The following is a 22,861-nucleotide window of genomic DNA, read 5'->3' as shown; positions in this document are numbered from 1 at the left end:
AACTAAGACTAAATATATTGACAATTTATGTCAACAAATAAAAACTAGACTAAAATGTTAGGGAGGGACTAGTGGAGAAGAGATCCAGTAGAACTAAAAGACAAGTCATTTTATGTTTGGTCGTGATCGGGTGTACACTAACAGTAAAACATTTTTAGATGACTAAAATATGACTAAAACTAAATGGAATTTGATTCAAAAGACTATGACTAAAACGAATAAATAAAAATTTCTTGTCAAAATCAACACTGCTGTGTTCTGTGTTCCTGTCCTCTCTCTCTCTTCTCTTCTAACTCTTTCTGTAACTGAGAGCTCGCACAAAGAAAACTATTTCACCCACTTTTTTGTTATACCTGCATCATGTGATGTGACAGTAAAGTTGAATCTAGCCTGGCTTGGCCAGACTAAGGGCAATTTGTTTTGTTGCAATGGCAGATTCGTCTGGAACCAGGCTAAGTTGAATCTGGTTCAGATTGTGCTTTGTGTGTGTATGTTTGTAGCCTACTGTACATTGATTGTTCTGTGTGGACCACAGATGTCACGACGTGGTTCTGGAGGTGTAGGCACAGGCAGAGTATAGTGAAATTGCAAGAGGTTTTATTCTCAAAAACCCACACTGGGAAATCACAAGGAACACAAGGACACAAGGCCTACTCAAAAGTAACTCCTCAGATACCACCATCCTTCTGTGAGCTGCAGAGTTGATTGAACACACCACTGTAACTTAAAATGGGATTAAAGTGGTTAAACTGATTGTGATGCTACTGTATCTCAACAAATTTATCAGGGGACCCCCTGGGACCCTTGCAAGGACCCCTGGGTGTCCCACTTTGAGAACCACTGGGTCCATAATCATAAGGTCTTTCTTCTTTTGTGTAACGTAAGTTTTGTAAGTTTGCCTTTGGGTCTCCGCTGAAAAGGTTTGGGAACCCCTGGTCTAGAGCAGTTGAGGGGGGGGGGGGGTCCCCAGATGATTAGCTTAAAGACGGGGTGCCGTGATTTTCAGTGATTCCCCCCCCCCCCTAAAACATGATCATCAGGTATTATGGTTATACTAGGAGGAAGATTTTTTTCAAAAAAGTGTACAGAAAGTGTTAAAATTATGTTTGTATGTGGACACGCCTCCAGTTCATTAAGTATACCTGGTTCCCACCTTAGCACCTCCCACCTGAACCAGTCCCTCCGCCTCCTGTCCTAGTCCCTCCTCCTCCTCATGCCCACACCTGTTGTGTTATGATAATGAGGGGGAGGGTATATTTCTACTGCGTCATTAAAGCGCTGTTTTTCTATTGGCACGTTTGACCCTCAAGGTTTCAGCCTTCAGGAAGAAACTCAAAATAGTCAGAGAAAACATAAAACACCATAACAACACCACCAGGGGGCTTAATGAAGTTCTATCAACCTCATAGACACATGAAAGACAGAAAAAGTGCAAAACCATGGCACCACCTCTTTAATGTGCAACGTTGTTTTCTCACTCAACAGTAAACAAACCAACAAGCAGTATAAGTGTATCCAAGGTATCTGCACATTTCTAAAGTGACAATTTCAGGACTTTTAAGACGTTTTTAATACCTCTAAAATGAAAAAGGGAACTAATAATAAGACCATTACTACGTCAAAAGTAACCAACAAACTATACTATTAAAAGAATGATCAAACATTGGTCAAATTGTCAAACATTACCTGAGAAACAGGCGCAAATTGTAAATAGCTGATCTACAAGGTCAAGCTCTTGTAGATCGGCTATTTTCACAATATTTAAGTTTATGGAACCGAGTCAAACTAAATTCAATGCCTCAACTCCAACAATTCCAAGTGCTTTTCAGGGTGGGGGGTCCCCCGTTCAAACATGATTATTTTGGGGGGTCACGGCTGGAAAAGGTTGGGAACCCTTGGTATAAACGTTTTTAAAAAAGAGTCCCTTTCACACAGCTGTATTTTGCTGTGTGGCCCCCTGAGCAATGCTAAGGTGGGTAGCCCTGGATACAGGGAGGGTGGCTGTTCTGTTCCTTTTTGTGATCCGATCTCACCATGGATCTCACATCAACCCCTAGCTCCTCCTGGGTGACATGTAGGTGTCTATTACTTCATTCAAGATAATTGAGCTCACTACAGTAGGCTATACGTGTTTGGGATTAATGTGCTATAGTCTTTAGGCTACTTTTCAAATTGTTAGAAGCTTAATCGGACAGGACAGTGCACAACAGCACAAAACCGACCATTGTGCTGTCTAATAGCATGGTGGATGAAATGCCATGCTATGCCGTGTGCCAGTGAGTTAAATAATATGTCAATAAATATGGATTAGTCTAACTATACTGTATATGTGTGTGTGTGTGTGTGTGTGTGTGTGTGTGTGTGTGTGTGTGTGTGTGTGTGTGTGTGTGAGTGAGTGAGTGAGTGAGTGAGTGAGTGAGTGAGTGAGTGAGTGAGTGAGTGAGTGAGTGAGTGAGTGAGTGAGTGTGTGGTGTGTGTGTGTGTGTGAGTGTGTGTGTGTGTGTGTGTGTGTGTGTGTGTGTGTGTGTGTTTCTGTCTGTCTGTCTGTCTGTCTGTCTGTCTGTCTGTCTGTCTGTCTGTCTGTCTGTCTGTCTGTCTGTCTGTCTGTCTGTCTGTCTGTCTGTCTGTCTGTGTGTCTGTCCCTGGTATAACTTGGGCACTAGTTGCAGCCATGGGTACACAATATTCCCCAGCAGAGGGCGGTACATCCTCTATGAATGAGGAGGCCTTCTTTGATGGGTAAATTCATTTGTGTGATATATATATATATATACATACACATCTCAACCCGGCCCTCAAAGTCCTCAAAGAAAAACAAAATGCCCCCCAAAAGTCGACATCTTAAAGGTTTCATGACATTCAGTTTTACAACACATTAAAAGTATTTGTCATGGTCCTTCAAACGTGTATAAAAAGTTTTAACTGAAAATTCCACTCTAGTGAGCCATTGCAGGTGTTTTTCTCTCACATTTCTAAAGCCTTTTCAACTGCAATGAAAAAAGAAATCTTTGCCTGCGGGTGTCGCTGTTGAGGGATTTTGCCTGTCAATCATCACCTCTGCTCCTTCCCCCCCCCCCAAAGGGAGGGGAGTGGGCGGGATTAATTAGCCTCGTGTAGCCAGACTATATCACTGCGTGGATATGAGTCTGGTGCTTCCATGAGGACGTTTCTTTTCCCAAGGGGCGGGATCAAAGTAATGGCCCTCGACGCAATTGGTTAGACCTGCAACCAACTACCAATTACAGTCTCCCATATTTGAATCCTGGGCCCTGATTGGTCACCCACGTCTTCTGGAGCAGGAAATGGATTCTCTATGGAGCGGTGCCAGACCCAAATCGCAGAGTGACTTCACTATCCAAGGGCCAATCAGATTACTTTTCAGCCTAATTATTCAGAAAACCACAGACCACAGAAAATCCACTGAATGTTCAAAATTCAGGTTTTTGTGTAATTGAGGTCATAAAACCCCCCAAAAAACATTAAAAAAAAAAAAAAAGTGAAAATGAATGTCATAGAACCTTTAAAAGATTTTTTGTGTTTTGTGTTTTAATTTTATTTTTATTAATTAATAATTCTTTAAATCGGCTGTTAATATCGGCCATCTGCCTCTTTGATCACTACTAATCGGTATCAGTATAGAGCAGCGCTACTCAACCCGCGGCCCGCGGGCCGCATGCGGCCCCAACGCAGCGTCTTGGCGGCCCCTAATGGTCAAAGAAAAAATAATAATAATAATAATAATTAATTTTTAAGCACAGGATAAAAATATACATTTCCGTTCAAATATATGTGTTGCTAAAAAAAAATTAAAAAACAAACAGACAGACATACATACAGGTGCGTCAATTGTTACAGGTATAATGCATAGTTTTCTATGCATTTCGTTTTTTTGGCGGGGTTTGACCCCCAATTTTTTTCGGCCGCACGGCTTCGCCGCACGCCCAGGATAGGTGTCCGTTAATTCAATCTCTGGGAGTTGGCAACCCTAACCTTGCCATACCTTAGCTTTTGCTGAACTGATGCCACTGGACATACACACAAAATAAACAGGTACACTTTCAATATGATGTCAAAAAGTACATTTTCTTATAACAATAACAATGTGTAGTGTGTGTTACAAAATCCAAAATAGGACCGTCATTTTTAGCTGGCGGCCCCTTGGACTTTTGGTATTTTGCTGAGTGGCCCCTGAGCCATCTTAAGTTGAGTAGCCCTGGTATAGAGCGTGCCAAAAATCCTGAAGGGGGCGTCAACAAGTGTCTTTTGGTATAGCTGCGGACATCTTTGAAGGGTAAAAACCAGGTTGACTTAACATTGCCCAATGTTGGCACGCTCTATCGAACATGAAAAACCCGTATCGGTCGATCCCTAGAACAGGTATGACAGGTATATTTTTAGAAGTAGGCGTACAGTATGAATGAAAATATGCAGGTGAAGGAAAGACTGATCAAAGAACTGAGAGCGAAACATCACACCACTTGTCTGAAAGAAAAGAAACAACCATGGCTCTAACTCAGGTTAGTAAACTGGTTTATACCGGAATGTTCTACTATTTGCTGTTGTGTCAGTGTTAATGCTGGAACTGTTGGCCTTTTTAGGTTATTAAAAAGTTCTGTGTGGTTTTGTTATGGTGGAGTATTGATATTTTCCTGAAACAGAATATTTCTATTTGGTCTTATTCTATGAGATTAATATCATGCCGTAATTTGAAACTGAAAAAGATAAAAGCTTCAAATGGGTGAAACTGTGTTTGAAAGCTTGATGTGTCATTTTTAGAGTTTAAAATGTGGCACTGTTCTCCTAGTGTACTTTGTTTCCCTGGTTTGAAACTTTATAGGCTATTGGTGATCTGAAAACATGTGCGCATTATGTCAGGAAAATGTTTTGAAAGGTTGAAACTCTTCATGTGTTTCCACTATTGCAGTACAGTATTTATTTTAGAACTGATTTTAAAGGCTATAACTCCTAAGGGTGAGCTCCCACCGCACTTTTATTTTACCTCTGGGGCGGAATCTGCCAATGCTTTGTCAATGCAAATGCGTGGATTCATGGTCTTGCGGATTTTTCCCAAGAATCCACGCATTTGCATTGACAAAGCAATTGCAAGTCTTTCTCTCGCAGGCTTTGTTTGAAATTCTGAAAAGATCATCCAAAAAAATAAAGGAAAGAAAAAGGGAGGTGGGTTCCATCTTGTTTGTATATTTGTAGGTAGGTAGGCCTATAGGTAGGTAGGTGGATAGTAGGTATAGGGATAGAATAGATAGATAGATAGATACTGTAGATAGATAGATAGATAGATAGATAGATAGATAGATAGATAGATAGATAGAGGCGCGGGCCTCCCCCCCACGCGTCCCGTCCCGGCATTGAATGCCGTGGACCTCAATGGAAACAAGTCCTCATGGAATTTCTTGTGTTATTCTTTTAGACCAGATACAGGCTGACTGTACTTGTACTTGTACTGTATTGGTTTGCAAACCTAATAATATATAGTATTCATTCAATCAACCAATCAGATGAGGTGATAGGCCTATGTATACAAATAATCTAATTATATATATGTATATATATATATATATATACATATATATATATAATCTAATTATATATATGTATATATATATATATATATATATATATATATACATATATATATGTATGTATATATATATATATATATATATATATATATATATATATATATATATAACGCCTGGGATTCGAACCCACAACCCCCAACATCTTAGCTACTAAGCCAAAGGGAATTCCCTATGCCTCGGGGGAGATATTAGACTTTCGGGCCATTAGGCTGAGGTTGTGAACCACTCTGTTACACTCACCCCCCTTTTGACCTCCTCCCACGGGGAAACCCGATCCGTAATATGTATATGTAATATATATATATATACAGTATATATATATATATATATATATATATATATATATATATATATATATATATATATGTATATATATATATATATATATATATATATATATATATATATATATATATATATATATATATATATATATATATATATATATATATATATATATATATATATACGTATATTACTATATATATATTACTCAGGTTTTGTTGGCTGCCTTTTGAAAACATTTAATTAAAAAGGTCAAGAGAGATTGCTGCTTTTTATTTTATAGCCTTTTTGGCTCTTTGGAGACTCTTATTATTATTATTCCCAAAAATTCGATTCATTTCTAAAAGGAGCTGGGTGTGTGTGTGTGTGTGTGTGTGTGTGTGTGTGTGTGTGTGTGTGTGTGTGTGTGTGTGTGTGTGTGTGTGTGTGTGTGTGTGTGTGTGTGTGTGTGTGTGTGTGTGTGTGTGTGTGTGTGTGTGTGTGTGTGTGTGTGTGTGTGTGTGGGGGGGGGGGGGCAAAAGTAATATGTAATATAATGTATTACTCTTGATACCAAGTAACAAGTAATAATATAGCTGCAAGCAGCAATAAACGGGTTCGAAGCATGAGAGGCAAAAGGCGATAGAAAGTCAAATAAAGATCTCTCCATTTTCTTGTGTTGTGTTTAGTTTGCGTTATTTGCATAATTAGCTAATTATTGGCCAAAAACTGGATATTGCTTTTTGCTTGAACTAATGAACTTAGAACGGTAATCCACGAGTCTAAGTCCATGTTTGTGCTGTCCAGAATTTAATCGATTACCATGGTGCAGTCATGAAACCTTTCCTCATTAGCGTAATATGCTTAAATTATGCACAAATACGATTAAGAAATCAAGAAAGTTCTGCATTTTTTACTTTTTCAATTTAGAGATTATCTCATACTCTCATAGACTCTAAGTCTATGTTTACGTGTCCAGACATTATTACCGTACCATAACTAAATGATGCAACCCTTTGTCATCACCATAATTGGCATAAATTATGTAATACATAAGCTGAAACCAGGAAATGGCTACGGTATAGACATTAAGTCTATGTTTATTATATCCATATCCAGAAATTTATTATCTTGCCATAACTAAATCATGCATCCATTTGTAATTAGTATATTTTGCATAAACAATGTAATAATTTGGCTGAAACTAGGACATAGATATATTTTTGCTAATAATTGAGATAGGTGATCTGAGAGTCTAAGTCTGTTTGGATGTTCATGAGTAATTTTATAAAGAAAAAAGACATCAGTGTCAATGAACTCGATCCAGAGTTGTGTTGCCCCTCTTCAGACAGCATCCAGGCTGTGCAGGTCAGGTCTATCCAGCCTCTTTGTGCGAGTTACCAGCTCAGTGGCCTTGTGGTTAGAGTGTCTGCCCTGAGATTGGGAGGTTGGTGTTTGATTCCCTAGCCGGGGCATACCGAAGACATCAAGGGTTGGATTGGAGTTGTGCCATGTCCAGGGGGTATACTTGTACATCATGGCTGGGGGATGTAGCCTACTTTACATCAAGCTGACTCATGCCTCTGCCCTATGGGCCACATGGTTCGGCAAGGCGTACTGCTACTTATGCAAGCTATGGAGAGTGACTATGAAAAAAGCTGTTTGACAGGAACTGTTTTGCTTAAACTTTCCCCAATGGTGTGTCATCTTCCACACGGAAGTTGGAGACTTGCCACCCTGGAATCTCTTCTGTGTGGCCTCCTTCAGTAAAGATGGGAGATTGTAGTGGTCATACACTACATGGATCTCCCTATACTCCTTGGACTTGCTGTCCAGTGTGGCCAGTGGTCAGCCTACTCTGGCTTTCCAATTCCCTGTACCATTGCCATTCCATCCATGATAGTTACCTTCTTAGTTTACGGGGGATAACCACTGGTAGCATTTTGTGGTTGCTGATCAGCATCGCCAAAGTCTCTCGTGGTTGGGCAGTTCCTTGAGTATGGTCATGAGCTGCTCTTGTCTGCGCATAGCAGGTCAACACTCACTGTGAAGCAGGCACGTAGGTGGGCGGTGAACTTGTGCTGGCTAATGGCTTCTTTCAGATTGATCTCTGACCATCCTTCGATTCCACCTCCTGGCTTGTGCTGGCTATATACCGTAGCTATTTCCTGGTTTCAGCTTATTTATTACATCATTTATGCCAATTATGCTGATGACAAAGGGTTACAGGATTTAGTTATGGTAATATAATAATGTCTGGACATGTAAACATAGACTTAGAGTCTATGAGAGTCTGAGATCATCTCTTTAAGTTGGAAAAAGTGAAAAATGCAGTAATTTACAGATTTGTATCGTATTTTTGCATACTTTATGCAAATTATGCTAATGAGGAGAGGTTGCACGACTGCACCATGGTAATCGATTAATTTCTGGTCATCACAAACGTGGACTTAGACTCTTGGATTACCTTTCTAAGTTATTTAGAAGCAAAATTAAAGCGATTTCCATTTTTTGGCCAATAATTAGCTAAGTAACATATTACTCTCCTGAGTAATATTGCCCAACACTGACTATTAGCACCAAGAGCTACAGCTACGTGTGTGTGTGTGTGTGTGTGTGTGTGTGTGTGTGTGTGTGTGTGTGTGTGTGTGTGTGTGTGTGTGTGTGTGTGTGTGTGTGTGTGTGTGTTGTGTGTGTGTTGTGTGCGTGTGTGTGTGCGTGCTTGTTCTTAAGGACACAAAAAAGGTTGCCAGTCACGATACAATGGACAAAGCAAGGATAGCACACACTCTACGTAGGGAAGACAGACAATCTACCTTTCCTGACTTCTATCTGGCTGGCACTGCCCTTAAGGCAGGTACACACTGCAGGATATTTGGTCCGATATTGCTGTCGCCGACATTTTTTGGCGCTCGCCGACAAAACCTCCCGATCTGACACAGATCGGCCTTTGATCGGCGAGCTAATGCTCGCTCTGTGTGAAAGGTTCCGCGAGACGATGTGACCGCGATTATCCGCTCTGCGACGGCTTTCCGACCGTTTTCAGATAACTACCATGTTAGATATTCAGCTCTGTCCCAGACAGGACAGCAGACAATATCGTACAGTATGAAAGGAGCTGCGACCACCTTGCAAAGAGATGAACGCTACAGCCAATGAGAGCACATTACAGCCACCGTGGACCACAACAAACAGATCCCCCTAATAGTTACCGTCCAGTCCTGTATTAAGTTAAACATTATTATAAAACAGAATGAGAGTGAGCGAGCATGCTCGAAGGGGGCTGTTTATTTGAGACTATTGCACAGAGATAGAGAGAGAGAGAAAGACACAGAGAGCGAGCGATGTGTGTGTGTGTGTGTGTGTGTGTGTGTGTGTGTGTGTGTGTGTGTGTGTGTGTGTGTGTGAGTCGTTGTCTGACTGTCTGTGAGTGTTGCCAGATTTTGCGAGAGAAATAAGCAACCAGGTTTGTGAAAACAAGCCCAACAACTATGAGCACTTTAAGCCTATCTACAAATACATTGGATACTTGAAAATAGACGATCTACAAGCTCACGTTGTAGATAGGCTATTTGGGGGGGGGGAATTTGTGGAATATTTTCCAAATCCACACAGATCTTGTATTGGGGTCTATGGCACAACATATTTTCAGAAGGGGGAGGTCGTCTGCGCCTCTGCGGACAATTAATTATTATTATTAATTTGGGGGTCCTTCCCATGAAAATGTTTGAGAACAACTGGTTCAAACAATATTAGGAAACAAGGCCAAAAAAGCAACTACACTTTCAAGCAACTTTACAGAAAAATAATCCCAAAGTCGCTTATAATAAGCGGACATGGCAACGCTGTCACTGACTTCAGCGCACTTGACGTGCGAGAGAGAGAGGGGGAGAGGGAGAGGGAGAGGGAGAGAGGCATATCACGGGATACGTCGATTAAAATGAATTGGAATAAACACAAATGTATGTATTGGGTCTGACTCTGGAGATAGCATCCTAGTGAACTATCCTACAGTGTGTAATCCCTGGTCGGGGATCAATCTATAGGGTGAAAATCACAACGATATATGACAGCCGATTTCAAGAAATAAACTCCTGCAATGTGTAATGCTTAACGATCAGACGACTCCCCGACCACTTTAAAGTCCTACAGTCTGTACCTGCCCTTAGTGTGTGCAGTGAGATTACTTATTTGGGACATATTATCTCCAATGACCTATCAGATGACAAGGACATCTATAGGCAGCGGCGTAAACTGTATGCCCAAGCAAACATGCTGTGTCGCAAATTTAGCATGTGCACAGTACCTGTGAAGATCTCTCTGTTTAGATCTTTCTGTACACCACTGTATACTGCCCACCTTTGGAGTCGCTACAGGTAAGGTAGCATCAGACGCCTTACAGTGGCCTATAATGACTGCATGAGGCTGCTGCTGAGAGCTCCAAGAAGCTCCAGTGCAAACCAGATGTTTGTTAGTGTTGGGGTACCCACCTGTGCTAATGTGCTACGTAACCTTATGTATAGGTTTATGTGTAGAGCATCTGAGTCAGTAAATGACATAATCGCTGTAATAACGGACCCCACACGCAGTTCTGTCAGGTTCACCTCTAGACTGTGGAACCATTGGCGCACATGTCTGTATGTCAGAAACTGAACAATGTGTACTATTTGCAGTATTTTTATTTATTTTATTTTATTTTCTGTTTTTATTGTGTGGTGTTGTATTATTGTGATATGGATCTTCCTAGGTCTGAAATAAAGATTGAATTGAATCTACATGCATAGATTAGTGAATGGTTCAGCACCACTGCCGAAGGACAGCGACATCCATCGTCGACGTCCATCTGACTCTCTCATTGTTGACAGAGGCAGTAGGCCAGTGATTCTCAATCTACACAGGGCCCACTGGTGGGCCGTGAGGTTATTACAAGTGGGCCCTCAAATAATTGGCAAAACGATTCGAACGACAAATCATGGTATTTTCTGTATTTTGTCAGGCTGAGCAAAATCTGCTGCTTTGTTGTCAAATATTTTTTCCTGTACTTTATTTTCCAGCCCCAGAATAAACATCCAAAGGAAGGAGACCTGATTGAATTCTTCCGTTCAGCCTACGAACACTGGGCCATTTATGTAGGGGATGGTGATGTTGTTCACATGACAGGCAACTGTCATGTGAGGGAGAAACTACAACACGTGGCGAGAAACTACAACAAGTGGCGAATCAACAATTCCCTGGACCATAAGCATGATCCTCGACCACCAGAGGTCATTGTCAAAGAGGCCTGTGCACAGGTGGGCCAGAAGGTTTCCTACAATCTCTTCAAGAATAATTGTGAGAACTTTGCCACCTGTATACGCTATGGGGAGTCATTCTCTAAGCAGGTCAGTGTCATTTCAGTTTCTTCCATAAAATCTCAGTGAACTCTGCAGTAGGCCTATAATATATATGCATGCTAGACTGGCTTTGTACTGCATACTCACTATAGTCCCATGGAGCTACAATGAGTGTGCTTGTACGTATGTTGCTAATTACCAACTCCTCTGAAAGACTTGTGTGCATTTTCTTTCTTTTTATTGACATTAACATATATACTATAATTCACGGAATCTCTGTCTGTCTGTCTGTCTGTCTGTCTGTCTGTCTGTCTGTCTGTCTGTCAGTCTGTCACATAAAATGTGTCCCTGGCATAACTCGGACAGCGTGCAACCGTTCGGTCCCAACCTTGGCGTGTCTCATACTGTATGATACCGAGGTGTTCAGAGCCGAATGGCAATTCACACTCGGATGGTTTCCGGGAACCGAAAAATCACGAATATCTGTATCTGTCGGCCCACAGGTCTGAGAAAGAGGCAGACATTCTCCGTGTGTTCTGGAGATTGTATGCATCAGCTTCCCTGATTGTCCAACCCAAAACATTAGCTTCACAGATTGGCAGAGCCTAACATCTCGTTTGTGCTGCTAAGCCAGTATAAGTCCCTAATTGGCAAACCCGACCCGTCTGATTAACTGATTGGCTGAGATTTGCATAACGTTTGCGCCGCATAGCAGTATAAATTAAACAACATCATTCCTGACATGCATGGCTCCAAATAGGCCGCCGCTGTCCTCGTTCTACTTAATTACAATACATTTACTTCGTTAAAATATCTCACTGTATTTGTGTTTGTGTGCCAACTTCTTACAGGTCCAGGATGTGGCAGTGCCTCTTGCTATAGCAGTGCCTCTTGTAGCTATTGCTGCATTAGGCATATGTATGGGGACCAACAGCACAAATAATAAGCAAAAATGATTAGGCTACTGTCAACCACAAATAGCACCGACTGTTAGCCATGTGTAAACATCTGGTATTTACAGGGTGGGTGGTTGTTCCTTTTTGTGATTCAGTCCCAAACCAATTGACGGGTCAATTCACAGTGTGACCAAATTGATACTCACTCACTCTATCAGTGTATTATGTTATTATTATTTTGTATACCCTATGCCCTGTTTTTCATTTATTTACCCATGTCACTTTAACCATGCAGATGAAATTGGCAAGTGTTGCATATACCAGTACAGTACCACAACAATATTTGACCACAACAAACTCTGTGTCTCTGTCTGCACACACACACACACACACACACACACACACACACACACACACACACACACACACACACACACACACACACACACACACACACACACACACACACACACACACACACACAGAGAGAGAGACACAGACGGAGACACACATCCACACACAGACACACGTCCAAAAAGGTCTGTCGCGTAGACAGACCTTTTGTCCACTGATTACTTGGATACATGAACACTGAGGATGAGGATTTTACCGCCGGTGTGATGAGAAAGAGAGAGAGTTGAATGCATTGCGGTTGAAAGTGATTTGTTGCCCACACAAAGTTTACAATGGGCAGCAATGTTTGTATCTTTGACTGACACAAACTCAAAATTATGACAAGTGTTGAAAGTATGCCTTTACACCAGTGGTGTGTTCTAGATTTCTTTGGAGGGTATACTATGATTATTCCCTGCAAAAAAATTGCACGCGCGCGAGCCCACAAAAACAATAAATGTCAAAATTTGGCGCGCGTGTGTGGCCCGCACGCAATATGCTTTTATTACCATGTAAGAGCGCAAGGATTGTTATAAATTGATGCTGATTAGGCTTATCAGATATAATAGCAGTGTTAACAGCAAGCATTCATGTATCTATTACAGAATAGTATTAATTTGGCATTGAAGACACAAACAAGTATTGATGATTCAAGATTGTTTTTATTGGAAGTCTTGCATACAACCACATAAGAGTTAAAGGGATACTTCACTTTCAAATAAAATAAACATTAAAAAAATATATTTAAAAAAAATGAAAGAAGTTATGGCAAAATAAAGGCCCCCTCACACATTAGTAGGACACTCTAATGCGTGAGGGGGCCTTTATTTTGCCATAACTTCTTTCATTTTTTTTAAATAAATTTTTTTAATGTTTATTTTATTTGAAAGTGAAGTATCCCTTTAACATTCTTTTGTTTTGGTTTAGCAGCAATAATATGCAAAAAAAGTGGCCCATATGTACAGTCAAAAAAAAATCAGTCTTTGTATCTTTTGTTTGGGCTCCTCACACATTTCAGCAGCAATAACAAGGAGTAAGAAAAATGTTTGCATTTGCAAAAACAAAAGTGCCTTAGCATAAATGGCACTTATAAACATCATCAAATTATGCATACTTGTGCATAGTGTTTTAACCCACAAGCCTGATGGAATACTGTACTACAACATGCCCATAGCTTTCCAATTTTTTCTTTCTATAGGTTTCTTTGGTGTGCATGGCTTCCTTACTTGTGTGGCAGAACGATGCCTCGTCACCCATGTTTTGACAAACTGTGTTGGGTTGAAAATATTTGCAGGGACGCCATTTTCGCTGATCATCATCAAATTATTTACATTGTACAACAACAATCTAGATCTCTTGTCAGTGCATATACTGTTCATAAGACTGAAAGCTCTTTCACACTCTGCAGTGCTGCAAGGGATGGTCTGCATGCATTGTATGAGTGGTTTTAAGCTTTCAGGCTCACTGTGTGGTTCCTCAATGAAATCTCTCATTCCATGTATTGCTTCATCTTCACAAGACTAATGAAGTACTCTAATCACTGCCTGATTAGAGTACTTCATTAGTATTCGCGTCGTTGAGTTAATGTGTGAATTCCGTCGCAGCCATTACTTATCACCTCAAGAACAATAGCTACACACATGATAAGCCATCAACTCAGAGTTAGCCCACATTCTTGCCACCCCCAGTCACTCCTGGGCCAACTGAAAAGGAAAAACAGCGACCTCTGCTGTTTATTACAGAATCTGTTCTTGAGAGATTACTCCTGGGCAGTAGCGTTTCAGACCATATCAGCGTATCAGATACGCTGTTTTGAAAAGTTTTTGGATGTATATGGTGGCGACGAAAATAATCTACAGGGTCTACTACGTATACAGCGGGACACGGTAGAACACACCACTGCTTTACACACTGCGCTTCGTTTTGAGCCACACTCGCAGGCTGGGCTGTTTGTAGCATTACATTTTCACGTGACTCCTGAGATCACTTGTGTTTCATTTTGAGAGGATTGATCCCCCCCAAAAATCCGGTTTTTGCATCAAACGGTTACATTTTGCACATTTGTGGCGCCCCGTTTGGATCAAAGTGGAAATGCTTTTGGGGATTAGTTGAGTAGCCCACCATTGACATGTGAATACAATTTGGGATTGACTGGACCTTCTGGATTTTTGGCATTTTTTGTAAAACAGGCCCCTCCCGCTAACTTTCGAAGCCAATTACAGACGAACGGTAAGGACTATTAAAATGCTGTTTGGATATGTTTATCACATGGGTCCAGAGATCATGTTTACCGATTTTTGATGATTTCAAAATGGCGGAAAATCTATCCTGACGCAAATGGGCGTGGCCTATATGGGGAGTTGCGTCATGACCCTAGGAATCTAGGGGGAAAATATTTTTATTCTAGGACCTACCGTTCAAGAGTTATAGGCCAAAACGTAAAAAGGGCTGTTATAGTGCCACCATGAGGCCGACTAGTGTAATTTTTTTATTTATAATTTTGCATTAAATTATAAACCTCCCCTCCAAGTCTTGTAACTCTAGCCCTAACAGTTTCTGAGAAAAAAATACTTGGATGGTAGTTTTTTTTATTTTCCCATTAAAGTGGATGGGGAAATTTAATGCACTAATAAATCAATATCAATTAAACTATGTAACCAATCTCTTAGCAAAATATAAGCACACGATTCCCGGTGAAGCCGGTCATTTTGACATATGGCACCAAATTGGGGAAGAAAACTGTGGGAGGAGTAGCGCAGCAAAATAAAGTTTATCTAGAAAGAAGAATGAAGTAGGAAGAGTACAGACTAATGATGCATGTCCAGGCGGTCTGAGGTGTGAATACTTGCCCTGCTTTGGTGAGAGTGGTCAAATCAAAATGTCTGGGATGGTATCTAGGTGCCTAATTTCATATTTAGAAAATGTTTCATATGGAGAAAGAAAATCGATCATTGTGATTGAATATTTAGGAAAAGTCATGGAAGGGAAACCTTCTGAGAGCTTCCTGAGCAAAGATAATTGACCTCAGAATCTCAAAATAGGCCGGGCTGACCATTCAGACACACGTGTGTTAAAAAACTGAGCGCCCTAGAACAAAACAAGGCTACTGGCTACGACAATATATCGCCTCCAAATTTCTCAGAGACGTAGCTGCCTCTATTGCTCCAATCATTGAACACATAATAAACCTCTCCATCAGCCAGGGGCACGTCCCGCAAGATTTCAAACTAGCAAGAGTAACCCCTCTGTATAAAAAAGGAGGCAAATTAGACCCCGGCAACTAGCGTCCTGTTTCTAGTCTACGTTCTCGAAGTTTATAGTATATGAACAGGTCGAAAAGTATCTTGCTGAAAAAAACTATTAATGTACAAATTCCAATCTAGCTTCAGAACATTTAATTCCACTGACACCTGCCTATACTTAATTTGACCGACTACATCAAACGTGAGGTGGACTCTGCGGCATGGTCATGCTACTGTAAAAAGTATTTGTGATGAATGAAGACTGAAATACATATCTAGAAAAAGGTAGTTTATTGCGGGCCATTAATGTTCGTAATTCGCCATCAGGATAGAATATAAAAAATCGGACAGATCTGTCTTGATCACTTGACTATAGAGATAATGTGTACCGATTTGCGTGATGTTTTTAAATTGGACAAAATCTGTCGGAGTAATATAAAAAAATGGTCTCCTGGTGGTGCTATAACAGGCCGATCTGAATAATTCGGGGCAGAGGTTCTGCTCTGGCATCCAGGGAGTGTGTCTGCACAGTTTCGCTTTGATCGGGTAGACGCTGCTGGAGATTAGCTGATTGCAGATGGACGGAAAGACGGATGGATGGACGGGCGGTCAGGCGGATGGACGGACAGGGTGCAAAACATAGTGTCTGCCACGCCTTTGGCCTGGCGGAGACAATAATGTTTTCAGAGATTTGACCTTTTTCAGCTATCCAAAACTTGATGCAAGCATTTGTATGTATGTATGTATGTATGTATGTATGTATGTATGTATGTATGTATCTATGTATCTATGTATCTATGTATCTATCTATCTATCTATCTATCTATCTATCAAATTTTTTTCATTTTTAATTTTTTTTCATTTATTCCATGCATATATACATATACATACATATAGGTTATTAATCACATATCATTCATCTTCTTTTCTGTCACCCTCATTTTGTAAATTATATTTACAAGACATTTGGTATAAAAAAAAATTCTATACTGTATTTTGCAGAAGAAGAAGAGACTACCAAGGGATGGAGACCTGATTGAATTCTTCCGTGAAGGCTACCAGCATTGGGCTGTTTATGTTGGGGATGATCATGTTGTCCACTTGACATGCAACTGTGAGTCTGTCATGTACCTTAATTCAAATACTGATGAAGCCCAAAGATGGACAGATAATAACAACTTGAGACGGGATTTCAGATCCAGGACTTGATTGTTATTTTCTGCAGGAATAATAGTGCTTGAACATAATATGTTAAAGCTGAATGACAATCAACAGTATTTTAAAAGTTTTGTTGTTTCAATGTTGCACAATTCAAGACATGTCTCTGTTACCCCTCTACGTCTTTCTCTGTTCTTAGCCTGTATTTCAGGATCAATCAGAACCAACTCGCGTGAGAGCGACGCCGACACGGCTGCGGTAAAGAAAGATCTGCTGGTTAAAGTCGCAAAAAATGGCGGGAAAAAGGCGGGAAAATGGAAGATCAGTAATTACGTGGACGATGAGCATGATCCGAAACCAGCAGAGGAAATTGTCAAAAGGGCCCTTGCACAGCTGACCACTGAGGTTTCCTACAGCGTGGTCCATTACAATTGTGAACACTTTGCCACTGAGATGCGCAGTGGCGTAGCATGGTGTCAGCAGGTAGGTGTCATTTCAGTTTCTTCCATAAACTCTCAGTGCCGTACTCTTACATGTGCAGGCTAGTTTGCCTTCATTTTCACACATACAAACTGAGAATTTAGTTTTACTAGATTTTCAGGCCGCTCCAGTCCTATATTGCGCTGATCAGAGCAATGGTCACCGAGTTATGCCCATTTGAAGTGTTAAACACTGCTGCAACACTGCTGTAACGTCTCATACAATACAGTATGTGTGCAATTTAGGTTTTTTAGGTCCCTGACATGGCCCCTGGTGTGATTATTCTCCTGGCCAACCCCTGAACAGTGTTTGTGGCACATTTGGTGTGGATTGGAGTAACTGTGTGCGTGTGGCCCCGGGAGGGCTCTGATAGGGCCCCTGATTGGGCCCCTGGTGTGACAATTATCATGGCAGACCCCTAAACAGTCTTGTTGTTTTTTTTGCTTTTTACTCCCTTTTTTCTCCCAATTTAGTCCTTATGCCAATTTATTCATCCCCACACACATTTCTGTGTTGTCACTGCTGTTGTATCCTACTGACTCTCCAGCCAGTGAGGAGCCCCCACTGGGAGGATGTAGAGGCTTCATCCTACTCCTTCCTCCCAACACTCCCTGCTAACAGGTGCCGCCCCAACCCTTAGGATTACTTGTAGTGACAAATATCATGGAGCTACTGTATAGCATGGGTGGGCAGGATTTCTTTTCCAGGGGGCCATACTGACTTCGATAAAGTGAGAGAAGGGCCACACATTGGGCAATTGAATTGAAACTTGAAACACATAGTGCTGAATTGTGTTAAAACTGCATGCACTTGATAGACACGACAGACTACTTAGAATAGCATAGAATAGACTTGGGTCTGGGTCAACTATTTCTTTTTTTACAGCTGTACTTTATCACTCACATTATCAAACGTATTGCATTATGTTATAAATATGGATCCATGACAGACTGTTTCTCTGTTACATGATAAACTTTTAACATTTGAGTATACAGATGGAATACGGACGCATACTGTACTCAAATGGTACATAGTAATTATTCATAATTAACATAATGCTGCCTTTTAAGATGTAGATTATTGGGGGGTCGTCTTTCTTTGAGGACTTCGAGGGCCGGATTGATATGGTCAAATGGCCGGTATCATCATACATGGGCCGTATGTTGCCCATGTGTGAACTATAGTATGTATGCTGTTGATAGTACCAACACATCTAATAGACAACTGTGTGTTTCCTTTCTTTTTCATTTCATTTGTCATTTGATTCTACTGTTATCCCAAATTACCTACTACATTCAAATATCTCACTCTTTTTTGTGTGTGTTTGCCAACTTCCTGCAGGTGAAGAACTTAAAGGGATACTTCACTTTCACATAAAATAAACATTAAAAAAACATATTAAAAAAAAATGAAAGAAGTTATGGCAAAATAAAGGCCCCCTCACACATTAGTAGGACACTCTAATGCGTGAGGGGGCCATGAATTTTCCATTACTTTTTTCATTTATTTTTAATATATTTTTTAAATGTTTCCCCCCGCCGAAAGTGAAGTATCCCTTTAAAAGACTGTGCCAAAAAACATCCTTTTACTTATGGAGGGCAGCTGGTCGCGGGCATGAGTATGGGAATCAGCAGAAGCAGTAGCCGTGGAAATAACAGCCGCTCTCCTGCTAAGACAGAAGAGCAAAGTAATTTGATGAAAATCTGTGATGACAAAAAGGAGGATGATACTGATTCTGGTGTTGCATCAATGCATTTTGCTAACTCCTCCTCCACCCTAGCCTCCACCCTTTGATTAGAGTCTGGCTTAGGCTCAAATACTTGTGGTTATCATGTATATCTGCTTGTTTAGAGTCTTGCATATAGGCTCAAATACTTGTGTATCATGTATATCTGCTAATTCTAACTAATATGTCAATGTACTGCTATTGTTGATATTGTATCCCTATGGGGATTTGTTTAAGCATTCTCTGAATATATGCTTAGCAGGCTGCTTCGACAAAATTCAGTGAATATTCTCCCAAGAGCGGAGCTTTAACGCCAAGCTTAACTGTTTCCATTTGTGGCAATAAATGGTGAACTGAATCTACTAAGACGAGAGTGTTTCTGATTGAATTGGTGCTGATTAATACCAACTCAGTTGACGATGTATCTTAACACAATGGATCCCATTTCCATCCGGCACAGCTCTGGCACGTAGGCGTTTCTGGGGCAATGCCATATACATATGATAGACTTATTTACAATGCTATTCGTTTCACATTGCAGTTATTAAATATGAACATTTTCAGAAAAACTACAATAATACAAAAACACACAAAAACACCTTGAACAACAATATTGTGTGTGAATTGCTACACCACTGACTCTCGAGTGGCCATTCTGATATCCTTATAATCCACATAAACACAAATTCTCTTTTATTGAGCCAAGTAAGCTGCAAGACAAGCTTGTTCTTATAGGACACAAAAAAAGAAAACAGGTTGCCAGTCACGATACAATGGGCAAAGCAAGGATAGCACACACCGATGGACAGCGACCCACCCATTTGACCACTTAACACGGCAGCCGATAGGCTGTTAAGTGGTCAGATGGGTGGGCCTCGATCACAGTTGACTCTTAATCGTTCCTTTTTGGGATCTGATTCCAAACCAATTGACGGGTCAATTCAGTGTGACCAAATTCATACTCACTCATTCTATCAGTGTATCTTTTTTTCCCCCTGTACTATTTAAAAAAAATACTTTTTCTATTACCTTACCTTACCTTGCTTCATTGTATTTGATTTAGAATGTTATGCTTTGTTTTATATTTACTATGCATTTGAGTTTATACCCGATGCTCAGTTTCTTTTTTTTTTTGTCTTTATCCATGTCACTTTAACCATGCAAATGATACTGGATATGTTTTACACCTGCACAAGAAAGCATTTCTGTCTTCTGTAGTGCCACCAATCCATTGCAAAAAAAAGTTTAATAATTCACCATTTATATTGGACTTTGTATATACTACAGTATAGGTTACTGTATGCTGTATTTGATGTGTCCTGTTATATAACCTGTGCTGTGTTCTGTGGTCCTTTCCTCTCTATTCTCTCTTCTCCATTCGGACTCTTTCTGTAACTGCAATATTCAGCTTGCACAATAAAGAATTTCACCCACTTTTTTACATCTGTAATTGTGTCATGTGACAGTAAAGTTTGTGTACAGTATGTTTGTACATTGTTCTGTGTGGACCACAGGAAGAGTATAGCTGTTACCATTTGTAACAGCTACTCGGGATGCTAATCAAACCAACCCCTAGCTCCTCCTGGGAGACATACAGTAGGTCTATCTTAAACAGATGAATTCATTCATTCAACTTTAAAATCACGCTCACTAGTACACAATAAATACTCTTTGGTTTCAGTGCTGCTTTGTTTGGGATTAAGGTACTAGTGTTTAGGCTACTTGTGTTACGGTTGTAGTGTTGTGTGTGTTCTTCTTTCCTCAGGTACCACCATCCTTCTGTGAACTGCAGAGTTGATTGAACACACCACTGTAACTTAAAATGGGGTTGCCAGTCATGCAAGTGGTTAAACTGATTGTGATGCTATCTCAACAAATTTAGCTAGGGACCCCCTGGAACCCTTTCAAGGACTTTGCAGACCCCACTTTGAGAACCACTGGGCTAAATAAGGTCTTTCTTCTTTCGTGTAAAGGAGCAGGCACAAAATGCATCCTTTGGGTCTCAGCTGAAAAAGTTTGGGAACCCTTAGAGCAGTGGTCGCCAAATGATATAGCTTAATGTGCAACTTTGTTTTCTCACTCAACTGTAAACAAGCCAACAATTACTATGTGTATACAGGGTATCTGCACTTCTGCATTTCTAAAGTGACAATTTAAGGACTTTTAAGACCTTTTTATGAACTCTAAAATGAAACTAATAACACCATTACTACGTCAAAAGTAACCAACAAACTATACTACAACAAAATATGACCTAAGAAAGAGGCAAAAAAAATGAAAAAAATTGAAAAAAATAAGAGGTTCATGAGATTTGATATACTGTATACACGTATATATTTAAAGATTTTGGAGGAATTGTTATAAAACTTCACTAAATAAGTTTATGTAGCTCAGTAATCTATATGTGGGTAAATATGTAGCCTACTGTATATTTATTTGGAGAATTTCATGTCAATAATTTGTGATGTTATAGTTATTGAAAATGGCACTGCTCCACTAGCTTCTGCTGCCACTCTTCTTGAAAAAGAGCAAAATCTTGTCTGCTCCACAAAAATATTTTGTAGGTGCATAAATTCACCTGCAAACACTACAGTACTGTAGCTCAATAAAGAACCTCTCACTCCGCTATACAGCTCCGAGATGAGGTTCTAGGTGGTTACCTTCCAGAATCGGGTGAACGTCCACCAAGGCTCCGCTGTTTACCCTTTTGTATATGTTGTATCCCAAAACTAATGGTAGATTCCAAGCCGCACGGATGTTTAAAGTTTGGAACGGAGCATAATATTTTAGGTCCGAAGCGAAACTACCCGTTTAAATCGCTTATTTAGTCAGTCTGTGGCCATGTTTCCCATTCAACCCGGAAAACCCCCCTACGTCCGCTGCCAGTACTGCTCCCGGTTTGGCTACAATGGGAAACATGGCCACAGGCTGACTAAATAAGCGATTTAAACGGGTAGTTTCGCTTCGGACCTAAAATATTATGCTCCGTTCCAAACTTTAAACATCCGTGCGGCTTGGAATCTACCATTAGTTTTGGGATACAACATATACAAAAGGGTAAACAGCGGAGCCTTGGCGGACGTTCACCCGATTCTGGAAGGTAACCACCTAGAACCTCATCTCGGAGCTGTATAGCGGAGTGAGAGGTTCTTTATTGAGCTAACAGTACTGTAGCCTATCTAGCTGGTTTGATGTAAATTTGGGTCTCTTGAAATGCGCTATATAAGTTAAAGTTATTATTATTATTAGTATTATTATTATTATTGTTATTATTATTACTATTATTAAAAGAAATGCACAAACCGTGTGTGTGTGTGTGTGTGTGTGTGTGTGTGTGTGTGTGTGTGTGTGTGTGTGTGTGTGTGTGTGTGTGTGTGTGTGTCTGTCTGTCTGTCTGTCTGTCTGTCTGTCTGTCTGTCGGTCTGTCTGTCTGTCTGTCTCGGGTATAACTTGGGCACCACCGCACCAGTTGCAGCCAGGTACACAATATTCCCCAGCAGAGGGCAGTATATCCTCTGTGAATGAAGAGGCCTTCTCATTCATTGTGTCATTAAAGGAGCATTCAAACAACATCTGTATAGAGTTGTTTTCTAATAATTTGTTTTTCGATGTGCACACTGTATAATTTTATTGAGGCATCTAAACAGCGCCATGTATCGTTTCGGCAGTATCGGCAGTATCGCGAGATGTGGTTGTCAGGCTGTCAATGACCTCTAAAGTATTCTTTAGATACCTCAATAAAATTATACAGTGTACACATCGAAAAGCA

General features: G+C 40.4%; 1 protein-coding gene across 2 annotated transcripts; it reads left to right on the top strand.

Moving 5' to 3' along the window:
* Positions 1–4,461: 4,461 nt before the first annotated feature.
* On the top strand, positions 4,462–20,761 carry LOC308097684 (phospholipase A and acyltransferase 3-like). Of its 2 annotated transcripts, none has more exons than XM_080445639.1 (5): positions 4,462–4,517; positions 10,919–11,245; positions 16,731–16,842; positions 17,086–17,369; positions 18,708–20,761. In XM_080445639.1, exons 1-5 carry the CDS (start codon positions 4,503–4,505, stop codon positions 18,741–18,743), a joined length of 774 nt encoding a protein of 257 aa, XP_080301765.1. In that variant the 5' UTR covers positions 4,462–4,502; the 3' UTR covers positions 18,744–20,761. The 2 variants fall into 2 exon arrangements, with proteins under 2 accessions (XP_080301765.1, XP_080301764.1); XM_080445638.1 differs by lacking the exon at positions 18,708–20,761 and adding an exon at positions 17,840–18,692.
* Positions 20,762–22,861: the final 2,100 nt, after the last annotated feature.

Source organism: Gymnoscopelus braueri (genome assembly GCF_963280865.1).
Source record: "Gymnoscopelus braueri genome assembly, chromosome: 12".
Lineage (NCBI taxonomy): Eukaryota > Metazoa > Chordata > Actinopteri > Myctophiformes > Myctophidae > Gymnoscopelus > Gymnoscopelus braueri.
This window is presented reverse-complemented; position numbering and strand designations above follow the sequence as displayed.

What these genes read in the sequence shown, in the direction of transcription:
- LOC308097684 (XM_080445638.1), top strand. An exon ending in GGGAGTCATTCTCTAAGCAG is followed by an intron (nt 11,246 to 16,730) that starts GTCAGTGTCATT and finishes TGTATTTTGCAG; the next exon opens with AAGAAGAAGAGACTACCAAG. An exon ending in TGTCCACTTGACATGCAACT is followed by an intron (nt 16,843 to 17,085) that starts GTGAGTCTGTCA and finishes CTCTGTTCTTAG; the next exon opens with CCTGTATTTCAGGATCAATC.